The following is a 14,781-nucleotide window of genomic DNA, read 5'->3' as shown; positions in this document are numbered from 1 at the left end:
GGATGAATTTAAAGTAGCACTACTGCATTTGTGATAGATATAATTATGAAATAATGATAGATGATATTTAAAGATTTATAGACTATGGGCAAAAACAGGGGAAAAGGAGACCACAAATTAATATATTTAACTTAATGAAAATAAAGTAAATGCTAAAGCTGTCACAAGGTTACATCAGCAAGAGCGTATAAGCAGATGGACTGACTATTAATGGAAAATGGATTATGAATAAGACTTAACTTATAGTTTAAGTAATAGTATATAGGTTTTTTGCATTTGATTTTCCATAAAATGACAACCAATCACCATTCTATTGCAAAAAGGGACAAATAGGCCTATACAACAGGTCAGGTGAAGAATGGCCGGCATCTATCGTCAATAAAAACACAACAAAGCTAATGCGACACAAAATTGTTTTGGAAGACTAAAACATATTAATAATATAACCCCATAATCAAGCGATAAAACCTTAAATTCACATGTTAAATCACATGTGTTTTTATTGGGGCTTTTTTACAGTTCGGAAAAGGTCTATAACTGTTTAGCACTTGGTCTAATATTCTTATATTCAATGCAATGGAATTTATAAATTTTATGTCAAATCCCACTGGGGCAAATGGGAATGGCACCACAAACAAATAAATGACATTCTGAAATCAACTTTTTAGCACAGTTCAAACAACTGATGCAAAGGGTAAAGATCAGGAAACTAGCCTCAACCTCAAAAAACCATCTTATCACTGCAATATCACAAACAAGAGCATCTCTATTATGAACATAAATCATAAACATCTGCAACTGTAGAGGAAAAACCATTAAACATGGCAGGACCCAGTTCCCACTGGCATTCAGAGGATAAAGAAAAAAAACAAGAGATTCAAAGAAATCCGTTGTCTGGTTGTTTAATTCCAATATATCATTGCAAGAAGCAACATGGCACATTTACTTAAGCAGGGAACAATCAGTTCATCTGGAGAGAATCAAGCAATCACACTGGGAGAAGAGATCAGAGAACAAGAATTAATCTAACTGTCTGTCTATAAAGATCCTCACAGATACAATGACCCCCAAAATGCTCCCAGGAATAACAAGCATGGTGTTTAGATCTTCAGCCAAGAAATCCATTAACAGTGATTACAATTTTAAGACAGATGGCAAATGAATAGTTCTTGGGGTTCATGGAAAAACCATTATTGAATATATAAACAAATGGGTATGACATCTGGGCATCCTGCCAATTGATAATTCGTGTCTTGAAATAGCAGGTAAGCTACATAATAAAAAAACAGACAATTTATTATTTACTATTATTTTATCCACATAGATTAAACATTTATTTGCCATTGGCTCTAATAATAAGTTCTGCAGCAGTGTCTAAACAAACGGTTGATTCTAGGTCAAAAAACACTGAAAGTATCTTTACCATTGGCTGATATTGCACTAATAGCTTGTAGTGAAGCTAAGCTTGTACAGTAATGGTACCAGAGAAAACCATTGCACAAAGGCTTCCCCTTAAGCTGTTTACAAGCATGAATACGGTTGCCAGGCTTGGCTCTAAACTCACTTTCAAAATGTGCATTATGCATTTTTTCACAATGCAAACATGCATAATTGATAGGTCAATGCTCAGTTCTTGGTGAGTGGTACATTTACATTTAGTCCGCTTTTATCCAAAGCAACTTACAAAGAATGGTACTGAATAAACTTTTCATAAAAGATTGATGAAGTTTCCTAACAAAAAACTAAAACTATGAAGTATCCCAAAACATTTATTGTAACAAATCACTACATTTTAACTTTGCCAGGACTTGCATTCTCTCTTCCCAACCGACAGAACCTGTTCATAGATTTCTTGGAAATCACTAATGCTAAATTTAGCAAAATGACCTGGATATTTTCATACGAGGGAGAAGTAGGGGACAAGGGACAAGTAGAGCAGTCTTGGAAAAGTTAATAAAAATTGCCATTCAAACAATAGGTATAATGTGGAACCCGAAGTGACATTACTACAGGTCACTGTGGGAATGTTACCTGGAAACATCACTCAACGACACAATTCAATACATGTCCTTACAAAAACAACAAATACTTTATTACCAATTATGAATTAAACATACAAACATACAAAATGAATGTAAATCTTATGTTATCTGAAAACCTCTTGAAATCCACTTTGGTTTGACTGTTTTGTGAAGTGGCTTACTGATACTGCTTTCCCTCTACTCGCGACCGAGCGGGCTGCCCAGCCACGTTGCATGGGATCACTGTGATGGACAAACACTACTACAGGCCAACTCATTTGGTTAAAAGGATGGTGGAAGAGGCTTTTCTAAACATTGTTATGGAAATCCACCAACAGTCACGCAGGATAATTGACTTTGTACTATAAACATAAACACTTTTTGCACCTGCACATGAAAAAAATCATTGGCAAATGTTGCACAGCATGATGTACTTTCTTCTACAAATGTATACACAAGTATAGTATTGTATATATACTGTAATGGCAAAATGTAATGTAATGCAAGATAATGGAATATATTATTTTGTGATATCTATATCTTATGTTACATTTAATTTTATCTTATTATTGGTTTTAAAAACATCAGATTTGAGTTTTAAAAGAGAATTACATTTACATTTAAGCGTTTGGCAGATGCTTTTATCCAAAGCGACTTACATTGCATTATACTATACATTGTATCTAAGTATGTGCAATCCCCTGGGATTCCAACCCATGACCTTGGTGTTGCTAGCGCAATGCTCTAACCACAGCACTGAGCACAGGAAAAATACAGCCTATTACCATGCAACTTCTTAAAATGCAAGTGGTAAACAACAGGCTACAGTGGCTCGAAGTGATTACACTGTATCTGTATCTCTGGGCAGTTTGTGTTAGACTAAAGAGGGAAGCAAAGATCTCGTGCCAGTGTATGTGACATGTGCCAAATCCTTGAGCTGGCGGCCAGTAAAACAACCAATCAAGTGGCTTTGCGTCTTAGTCTAATGCTGATGCCAAGCAATCTTTTTAAGATTATACAACTGCAGCAAGTGATATCAGATAGAAATGCATCTTGACTGATTTCTTACTAAATGTCATGTACAGTAACTAGGATTTAACCGTCCTGTCAAAACCACACTTGGATTACTTAATCCTGAAGATTTCTGGCTTCTTCTGCCACATAATCCATGAGCACTCTCAATGACAGACCTCATATACAAGCACCCTGTTAATTGAGGACAATCTTTACACTGAATTGATTCAATATACTGGCAGTGAATGGAAATCCTTTGTTGAAGAAGCAGATGGAGCATCATCAGTCACAGAAGCAGATGGAAAGAGAGTCAATGACCAGTAAACTCACCGAACAGCTGCTCTGTGACACCAACAAGACCAAATAACCCAATATCATCACTTCTTAATTGTTTTTGTGTAAAAACTATTTACTTTTATAATATTAGTCATTGGAGCATAAGTGAAATGTATTTATGATTAATTTTAATTTTATGATTTAAGTTTAATGACAAAGTAAATCATTTTCTTTTTTTCTTTTCTGTTGTTTGTCAGTTAAGGACTGTTCTCTCTTTCACTCAAGACTTCCATCAGGAAGTGGTTTTCTTAAGGAATGTCAGTGGGTTTCTTACATTAAGAACTATCTTTAATCTTGACTTTTCACATGGGAGTTCACTTCATCTGGATCTGACTGCGGCAGCAACCCTGTTTGTTATGGGTTTGGTCCATGTGGACCCAAATTGCTCTTTTCCTCCCACTGAGAGAAAGCACAGGAAATTATACGAAACTGTCTTCCTTAAACATCTTTAACTCAACAACAACAAAATGACAGTCAACTATTGATATACTGAGCCATTATGAAATCGAGTTACATCTGTCTGCTTGCTCTTGACTGCTTTTCACTGGAGAAAAGTAAGAACAGAACATTTAAAGGAAATGGATAGATCAAATCTTCAATATAAAAGTAAATAGTGCTTTAGAATAAAAATTATGGGTAAAGTAAGCGTGATTCACAATCTACAATGATAATACCACAAGTACTACCTTTCAGTTCCATAACAAGGTTTTACAATATTACCACTTGAAGCACTTCCAAAGTGCAAACAATTAATATATTTTTGTAAGTGAAAATATTTCAAATATAAAATATTAATATTTTCCTCATTTAGACACAAATTACATATTTGATATAAATAATGGCTGGGGAAAATGTATGTATAATCTAAACCTCTGCAAGAGATAGTTTCTAATGACAGAATATATGCACACATGACTGTGTGAGGCAGGAGAAAGCATCAGTGGGGTTTTCTCAAATGGCTGATTTAGCCCTCTGCCTTCACAAGCTGACACTTGTTTATGTCCTCAGAATAAAAGTGCACTTTGTAAAAGTCAGCAGTGTGCATTCTGTACCATTAAAACTACTAAAATGCATATTAATAGAAAGAACTATGGCAACCTAAAGATTATGAATGTGATCTGGTTTTGACCACTGATGGGGCAGAATCTGTTCAAGCTGGGCTAAGTCTGTGTTTACAGTCCGCAGTTGTGTGTTGTAGTGTTTTCTATTTTCCCGACCCAATCATGGCCAGTTGTCCTCACGGAGATTTCTTTAAACAAGGTATATATGCTTCTGGTGCTTGTGATCGATGACATGCACATGGACACGTTATGGTGACAAATAGCCAGATCTGCTACATTACATGGTTAAATCCCTGAGGAAGTGTGCGGGTTAATACTGTAGTGTTATGTACACACATTGCAACCTTACAATACCCCTGCACACAAAGTGATGTCCATAAATAAATGATTTACACAGTCTGGTGTGGAAAAATATGACTCATCTGGACCTCACTGCATCTTGGGGATGAACTGGAACTCAGAGGGTGAGCCAAGCCCTCATAACCCAACATCAAAGTCTGACCTCACAGACGCTTGTGTCTGAATGGGAGAAAATCCCTATGGACACTCGCCTTAAGAAGAGGAGATGCTCTGCAGAAGAACCATCTCATCTTTAAACATACAGTATGTTCCACAAGCAAATATGGGTGTGCCGAATGGTCTGTGGTAAGATGCATCTCGATATTACAATGCTGTAAATGTGACATATATAGTCATACACTACCATAGCACTACTATCCATTTATACTACTTTTTAAGCAAATTGAATTATGCTAAACATAAATGTCTTGAACAGCTCTCAGCAATATATCATTTTAGATTTTTTTGTGCTCCACAGTATGTGGCCGAGTTGGACATCAGTCTCTAGCACTGCTTTCACACAAATGCCAGTTTCAACCTGAATCTCAAGGAAGCATCACAAAGCCATCCGCTCAGATTCTGCTGATTCGAAAAGCCATTCGCCTTCCAAATTTGTTTTTCTCTAGCTCTGCTGATGATAAAATCAATGGAGTCTATATTGTCTAGAGCAGGGTGTAATGAAACCTAATCAGTGTGACTCATCTTTGGGACAGGGACAGAGCAGGATGGGGTCCACAGCCATTGTCAGTATTTGATTCATCAGAAGCCCAGTTTCACACTGAACAGTCTCCACACCAAATGACAGAGCAGAGCACAGCAGTTGATTTGAGTTTAATATCAATGACAGTGATAAAGACAATCTCTGTGTAAACCTCGGGATAAAATGGTATTTTAAAAGCTAACAACATGTGGCCAACTATCCTGCTAACAATTTACTGGAAACTTTAGTTTAAGTGCCACTTAAGTGACACAAATATAGTACATTTGCTTTAGAAAGAAAACCCTTTGGCAAACTTATATTTCTCATAAATGAAATAAAATAGCAGACTTACTGAAAAAGTATTAATTTTGGTCATATAGTGCCTTTATTACGAATGAACAGATTAGGAAATATTTTAATAATAAGATGTTTTTTAATTATTGGATGATTTTAGGCCAAGACCTCGGAGTTGGAACAAGCCAAAATAACCGTTTTAAGTGCTGGAAATATAGACATGTGATAACTTTAACACTAGTAACTCATACAGTAGTATCAGTTTTATCTACAGTACATATCAAAATACATGGGATAAATATGTTTGCTTTATTCTAAACTGTGGTATCAGGTGTAAATTCAAATAAAATGAAGAGACAATAATCTAGATCATATAACGTTTACTATACGACCTCAACATATCCTGGAGTTGGAGAACTTTCACTGACTCTTTGTTAAAAAAGGCCCTTTCTCTTTTATTACTGCTCAAGCTCATCCTTTACTTATTACAATGTAGCCATTATCTCTGAGCTCATCACCACCATGTCTACCGTCTGTAAAATACAGACCACGGTGAGCAGCACAGCTCATTCAGATGAGTCATCTCATAGAGCCGAACAAAAGCTAGGCCCAGACACACACAAAATTACAGCAGTACATACAATACAAGTGACCATTTAGGTAAAACATCTAGATTAGACCTTTTAAAACATCACATCATTATTAAATGATACGGACAAAAATACATTTCCTCTACATCTGCCACAGAAATTCTATCATGTGCAATAAACATACACTAACACAGTAACCCATTCAGTGCAGTATTTTCTCAAATGCGTCATACACACGTCTTGATGAAACATGCATTTCCTGTTATATCACAGCCAAGGTCCACTCAGAGAGTCTTTAATCTGTCCATCCTGCCACAAAACTAATGCATTCAATCATCACTCCATAAAGAGCACAAAGCAAAGCAATAAATAGTTTTTCCCTCGAAGGCTTGGCTACTGTTTGCATAACAGAGCACTTATGGGGTATACAGGCTACAGACAAATATACAGGACAAGCCTAGACTCTCAAAAACTTACAGAATGGGCTTTCGTTCAGACAGGAAGCAAAAAACTAATTTGACTAAATCTGTCACATTATTCACATTTTGTATGTTGTTATAATTGCTTCCAATGTTTCCTCATCTGTAAGTAGCTTTGGATAAAGGCGTCTGCCAAATGACTAAATGTAAAATGTAAGCAAAGTGAGCTTATATGACTGGAGCTGTGTTCAAATATACTTTTATATTTATACATTCCATTCATTCTGGTAAACTATTTGACATTAGCTATATCGCATATGGTAAAGATGTAAACAAGTCATCATTGGAGGGTAAATACATGATAGTATAAAAAATGGCATGAATGTTTCCGTTTTCTTTTTCCACTGAAAGCTGTGTAGTATAAGAATGTCTCTTGGCATTGTGCTGACAACCTTAGTACTACATCAACCAATTCATCCGGCAGATTTTGAGAGTGTCTGAAGAATCACTTGCAAAATGAGAGCATGGACATACAGTCCTAAAGACAAAGATATTAGTTTTTGAAAAGATGTGCCACTGCCGTTACAATGAATGGCGAGGAATGCAATGCTCAATATGGCCGCTCTAGTGGTAGTCCCGCCTTTCAGTGAAATGAGCCAATCGTCAATCAGTAATGACTGACGATTCACTGGGGCGATGCTTTCGTGAGGCCTGTGCGCATGCGAAGTAGATGAGGCAACCTTGAAAAAGGTGTTTTTTTTTTAGCAATTTAAGCTTAGCAAACCAAAGTTATGATACAGTTCATGTCATGTTTAATTACTGATTGGAAATATGCTGTTGAATTGTGATTTTTGCAAGCGATTTAAAAAATATCTCCCTTCCCCTATTCACATAGATGGACTCGCTATCGCGTAAATAACAGCCCAGAGGTGTTGCAAACATGGCCACCGAGTGACACAATTTCCGTAAACGGACTAGATCACCTCTTACCTCCAAATCAGATTGATGAGCAGTAAGTGTAAACAAAGTCTGAGAAACACCAGGATCACTCACACGGGATATTCACAAGCTTTGACGGTTTAAATCGTAAGCAGGAAAAGCCTCCATAAATAAGCCTAAGCAAATGCTTAATCAATAAAAAAATGAAGTCAATTAATAAAACATAAAAATCCTCAAGTGTTTTGGGATCATACACTTCCTGTCTAATATAAACAGACCAGCAGAAGGGACATACTCTGGGTGAGAAGCATGTGTTAAATAGCTTCCTTTTATTAAATTAGACAAAGTGGTATTATATTTCACTAAAAGATGTTTCATGTAAAGGCACAACATGTCCATCCAATTGTCCATCCAATTGCTGTAACCTTTTCAAAGTGCAAACCAGCGAAGGAAAAAGACGGAAGCTAAAAGATAATCCACACCGACATAGTAGTATTTTGCTACTCTGAGCCCAGCATTTCCTCTCCCAATACCACAGTTCTTTGAAGAATAAGGCAAATACATATTACAAACATTACTGAACCATACAACATGCGTGACCGTTTACTGTGTTTAATCTAAAATTATTTTATCTCAGAATCCCTTGATTCTGCTTCACCAATCAATCCTTTTGCAGTTAATCCTAAACAACTTCTTTCTGACACACTTCATTTTATTTCCCTTGTCAAAAGTTTATTTCTTTCCTTCTACTGTCTACCTTGTGTTCTTCTTCTGTGACAGGTGGCAAATGAGGAAACAGGGATCTGTTAATCCAGGGTCAAATTCGGCAAAACAGTTCTAATCTGGGGCTTCCGCTACCACAAACAAACTGAAACACACACACACACACACATAAATAAATAAAACTAGCTTTGCAAACACATGCATGCAATGAGCAAGTGTTAAACACCACAAGCTAGAATAGCTACATTTCTGATGTTGACCTCTGATGTTCAAATAAACTTCAAGTGCTTTAATACACCCAATTCATCACTCTTATACATTGTGAGTGAGCGCAGTAAGTGTATGAATAATGGTTACAAGTGCATGATATATCTCTGTAAACCATCCACGCAAAAATATCGGCAGCACTAAATCCATGAAATTGCAATTAGATTTTCTAAATGAAATTTTGTTTGGCTAAGCAAATTAACATGCTATGTTGGCTTCACGCATATGCAGTTATGGTTGATTTGGTTCATTCAAACTTAATGATGCATCCTCAAATTTTACAATTATCCGAAGAGTCCATTATTTTCTTATTTTGAGAATTGATTTTGGTTCTTTGACATATGCATTGTTGCCTGCTGAACAAAGGCACCCATTCTTAAAAGCATGCAGCGTTTCTGGGGGTGAGAGAGTGTTATCACACTGGACTGAAAGCCCAGTAGATCTTTTGATGTGCAGGGAGGCACAGACATTGGGTTCAGAGTAGGATTTAAGGTCCACTGGTGCCCCTTAAGTATAGTTAAATATCTGGGCAAATGTAGTACACTGTAACAATAATGAAGTTTGATTTTAAGGACATTTATGATGAACCTAAAACTTGATGTCCACTGCAAAATTTGGGTCCTGAAAAAAAACTATGTTAGAAACCCTAATGTAAATCACCTACATCCACACTATATTCACACCCAACGTTATAGGCGCTAAAGAAAGTTCCTTTCACAACCACTGTTTGCTTTAGTATGGTGGGATATTCTGCCCCAGCTACTGTCAAAACAACTAGAAACCTAGCGAGAGGTCTTTAACGTACTGTGTGCGTGCAAACTTCTTCCTCTGCTATCTTACCTTTCAAGTGTTGTTTTTTTGCTTGTAGAGCATTTCTCAAAGGGTTGGTTCACCAACGAATGAAAATTCTGTCATTATTTACAGTGTTCACCCTGATGCCGTTCAAAAGCTGTATATGACTCTTTTAACTGTGGAACACAAAATAAAATAGTGGTTCTGTGTCCACAAAGTGGAAATCAATGAGGTTCAGTGTTGTTTGGTTATTAAAGTTCTTCAAATATTATATTCATATTATATTGTGTTCTCCAGAATAAAGTAATATACGTAGGTTTAAAATGATGAAACCATTTAATGTTTGGGTGAAGTATCTCTTTAACAGTTTACAGATTTTGGCTTTGAACTAAGAACAGAATTTGGTCATATTTAACATTTTATTTTAATTCATACTGATTCTTGTGAAGATTCAAGCCTCATTGAATTTATTTTAAATCATATTCTATTTGTCCAAACAATGCCAGGATTTCAAGAGAACACACAAATAAATATAAGCATCTGCCAAATGCATAATGTACCTGTTGTTGGCGACTAATAACAAATCATGTCTAGTTACTAAAAAATAAAAAGTGTTTATACTGTACATTGCTCTGCTACTACGAGTCATTCTTAGGGCATCCTATACAAGGTACCAAATAATCATTAAAGCTACTAATTCCTCGATTTAATAAATTCAATAAGAGTTAACCAGAAGGACATACTGTACTGCAATTATTATTTTACGACTCCCAAATGGCACACAGAGAGAACTCCCGTTAATGCAGAATATGGGAAACAATTTCACTCCTGTCATTAATTATCTGGGGAAATATAAAATATCTACTGATAGAACAATCGCTTTTATTTTAAACATTTTAAAAATAATATCATGGTGGTTAGATAAAATACACTAGGAGGCAGAAGTATTATCAAAGTATAAAATATCTTTAAATCAACAGAAAAGAAAAGATATTCCTATGTATTATTCCCATGAGATCATACTCCATACAATCACATCTGTTTATTATCAAAGTATACAGCTCTGTACAATCTGTCATAATTTACTCACCCTGTTGTCATTTTAAACCTGTGTGATTGAAATGACAAGAGGGCGTGTAAATAATGACAGAATTTTCATTTTAAAGGTGAACTTTCCCTTTAAGACATAATCTGCATGTTCACATTGTAACATTGTGGCACTGAGAAAAAGGGTCATTTGTGTTACATACTCAAGGATCCCAAATGATTTGATTTTGGGATCTGTCCAACTGACATTTATTTTGAATGATCCATGCAAATGAAAGAATGGCAACAGAATAAGAGGATCCAACACTCTTCCAGCAATAAATAATACCAAACCCAAAATTTACATTCAACTGCAAGATCTGGAAAACAGAACTGAACGGATAATTTTCCATCCAATGCTGTAAGCCTCATGGGATGGTGTTTTTTCGAAATGTAAAAATTTATGGTTGTAACTGTCCATTTAGTGCTGAAAGTTTACACATACCAGCTAAAACCTTTGCTACTTTGTACACTTCTGGCAGTGTTCTGCTCAAAAGGGGGGTCTTAAATACACAAGCAAAAGCATTGTGCAGCTTTAAATTGATTGTAAAAACATTACTAACAGGACTTCTGTCTAAAACCTTCATAGAAAGTCTTTGGACTCTCCTCATCATCAAAGTGAGTTAATGCAAATGAATGAATTCCTTTTTTTTCCTCAATTCATCTAGGCCACCAGAAAGACATGTTTAGTGTCGTGTTTAGATAGCTTTGTGTTTTCAGGGTTCATCATAAGAAAACCACAGTGTGAAGTGGATTATCATGCTATTTTACACCTTCAGGTAATCCATGCACAGCCAACCTAGCTAAGCCTGTGCTAGCCGCGCTAAGAGATCCACCTCGTCACAGCTATTTGAAGCTCCAGTAACCATCACTTTTGCTGTTGCGTTGTTACCTAACACCTAAACTGATAAGCTCTGTAACACAAACACTCACAAGAGAATACAATAATGACAAACATGAATTATAAAACCCACAATGAGCCACTGTGACACACCCACAGAAGGAAGTGCCATCTATAAAGACTTTTTTTTATTCCATTGCTTTGATTTGATGCACTCTGGACATCAAAAATTACATCAACTGTCAACGCGCAAGGACATAAAATGGTGATTGGGAGCCTGTGAAATTGATACTGAGTTTATCTGATCCAGCGGTATAAATAAATGATACGTTCGTGTCAGACCGACAGTTACATAAAAAACTGTGCACATCCCCCGTTTCCCCCATCCAAAACACAGCTGACAGCAACGTCCACATGAACACACACGCTGAATCACACGCATGTCCCTTAAAAATGGCCTTGAGCGGACACATCGGTAAAACGGAGTGCTGCGTTATAGTATAACGTGTGGGTGTGAGCATGTGTGTGCATTTGTGTGTATACTCCATATACAAAGAGAATTCTAAGTGGCCAGCTGGGCACATAAGCCGTAACAGCAAAATCCAAATAATCCTTTACAAGCAACGTTATGGGGGGTGAGACTAAAGCACAAAGAAAAATGCAAATATGTCTGCTTTTGGACATTAGAGCACGTATGCCTGTTAATGCTTGAATATACAGTATGGGATAAATCCACATGTGTGTGTGTGTGTGTGTGTGTGTGTGTTTGCGATCTGTCTTTAAGATCTCCATAACGTCTATATAAAGAAGAATGATACGCAAGTTACCGGAATGTCAAGCCACTCAAAATAGCCGGCCAGCTTATGGCATTTAAAGCCAGCAACATGCCAAGCCGCCTGCAATGACATTCAAACAGAAGCACAGAGACTAACAAAATAAAAATAGACCAAGCCCTCACCTTCCATCATGATTGCAGATTTGCATTCCTCTATCTCCAAGGAGTCTGAAATGGGAGGAGGGGAAAACAGAAGCCCCTGGTTACCAGATGGAGGGATGTAATAAAACAGAGAACGCGCCCAGCTTCCAAAACCCTCTGGATTAAAATCCCTGCGTCCCTTTGCACGGGGGCCGTCGGATGACTAGGGTTCCATGTTTAGGCCGTGGATGCTGCTGCTAGCCACTGCGGCTGTACTCTACACGATCACCAAAGGATGCTCGAAAAGGGGCAAGAAAAAGCAGAGCGGAGAGACAGAGAGGGAAGCAGAGAGAGGGAGGGATGAGAAGAGAGGGAGCTGCCAGGAGGGAGGGAGGCTTGCTGAGGTCATCGCTCAGCTCAGCCAATCCCGCGGGCACTGCTGCACGTCACATGGCAAGAGGTTCATCGCTTCTGTCAGTGTCCTCGCTGGGAATTCACATACGCAAGTACACACACATACACACCCTCCCACACACACACACACACACACACACACACCTTACCTTGTTATGGTGCAGCATGCGGCTCCTGCCAGAATAAAAAGGAACTGGATTAATGATGTGTTGGTTGCCAGAGTAGCCACACGGCTAAATTAGGGAAAGTGTTTCATGTTAAGAACACACAATATTGTGACAGATACGCAATTTGAATTGTTTATTTATACATTAGAATCTTTATTGCCAATGGAGTCGGTCCGCCCTCTTACTTCCTGCTCTTCTAGGCTCAGCTGGCTGCCAGTGCTCTGTCCCTGTAGCTCTCCCTGACAAATCAATCAATCTGACATCACATCTGACAGAAACAGTAGCTGCTTCAGAAAGGGTGGAGCTTACTCTCAGTACAGACAGGGTGACAGGGGAGGAGGGGATGAGAGAGCCTGTGTGTGTGTGTGTGTGTGCGGGTGAGGGACAGCAATTTATTTTAAATGAGGAGGCGGACCGTCTCCATTGGATTACTGATCAAAAGACAAAAAGGGGTTGGGTGGACTGACAATAAGCTTTCTGAATGCACAGGCATCAGCAGAGTTTTGACAAAAACAGAACTGGGGCTGTGAGGACTATACCGTATTTCATCTCTTGTGAATGACCTTTAAAGATACAGAAAACATTTTATTTAAAGGGACAGCTAACTCAAATTTAAATTCTTTCTTTATTCACCCTTCATGTCATTCAAAACCTGTATGACTTTCTGCATTCAGCAGAACATAAAAAATATTTTGAAAAATGTTGGTTATCAAACAACACTGGACCCCATTTACTTCCACTGTATAGACAAAAAAACAAGCAAACACCGAGACCTTCCTCAGAATATCTTTTGTGTTCCACATGACGAGTGATGTAACACATGAGGTATCATAAATGAAATTTTGTTTGGTTTCTACAAGAACAATGAAGCAGAAGTCAAATAAAAAAGCACAGATAAACAGACATGACAAATGAAAAATTACTCATATAATCCAGAGCTATAAAGTTTATTTGTTACCATTTGCATGTGTGTGTGTTCTGTGGCTATTCATTTTAAATTCCACCCTCTTGCTTTCTCTATTCTCTCAGTAAATCATGGTTACACCAAAAATGAGATGGCGTTTTATTCTTAAGCTTTTGTTTACCTAAACTAAGTCATGCTTCAGTCCATGTGAGCATCTCTCCCTATTATCCCCTACTGTCTGTCTATAGCGCCCCCTGTCTGTAGTCATCCGCCTTTCCAAATGCAGTCGAGCCCATAAATGTCGAATAATTTATACTCCATAGGCCATAACCACCATGAACATTGATGAGACCCATAATCAGATTACTGTTGGACCAATATGCGTTTTTCAATAGGCAATTTACAGCTCACCCTGCTCTCAATCCCGAAAAAATGATCACACCCTTGGTAAGAATTACTGCACGATTTAGAGCCTTGTGTGTACTTTAAAACATCTAGAAAGATTATTATTGGGATGTTCTGTATTTTTCATTATTCAATAATTCATTATATATTTTGAAATAATTCATGTAAACATGAGTTAAGAATTCAGTGTGATCACTCTACAATGCTGGCATAAAGAGGACATTCAAAACTAAACCTCGGGGCTCTAAATAAATCTCTTTTCTGCATAACAAATTACCAACATTTACCACCAACTTCTGTCAACATCCCCCAGAATCCATCAGTGAGTGAATACTTGTGGGAAAGAGTAATATGGTGGGGGTTAACATACCTCTATTTATACATTTATGCAAATAACTCAAATGTTGGATTAACAAGAGGGTGGAAAAATTTGAGAAATGTATACACCATATTAATCAGAGCTGGCATAAACTTGTGGCATTAAAACAGTGCATGCAAAAGGGGGGCATATCAAATCCTAAAAAATATTTTTAAGTGCGCTTACCTATGCAAA

General features: G+C 37.3%; 1 protein-coding gene across 2 annotated transcripts in view; it reads right to left on the bottom strand.

The window, feature by feature from the left end:
- Positions 1 to 12,649, bottom strand: part of sgip1a (SH3GL interacting endocytic adaptor 1a) — a 38,369-nt gene extending 25,720 nt beyond the window's left edge. For both annotated transcript variants that reach the window (XM_079461313.1, XM_079461312.1), the window contains exon 1: positions 12,381 to 12,649. In XM_079461313.1, coding sequence (XP_079317439.1) covers positions 12,381 to 12,390 — 10 coding nt within the window. In that variant the 5' untranslated portion in view covers positions 12,391 to 12,649. The remainder of the gene's footprint in view (positions 1 to 12,380) is intronic.
- Between the last annotated feature and the right edge of the window lie 2,132 nt (positions 12,650 to 14,781).

The sequence above is a fragment of the Barbatula barbatula genome, assembly GCF_947034865.1.
Source record: "Barbatula barbatula genome assembly, chromosome: 7".
Taxonomy (NCBI): domain Eukaryota; kingdom Metazoa; phylum Chordata; class Actinopteri; order Cypriniformes; family Nemacheilidae; genus Barbatula; species Barbatula barbatula.
The sequence above is the reverse complement of the archived record's forward strand: the minus strand, read 5'-3'. Positions and strand labels throughout refer to the sequence as shown.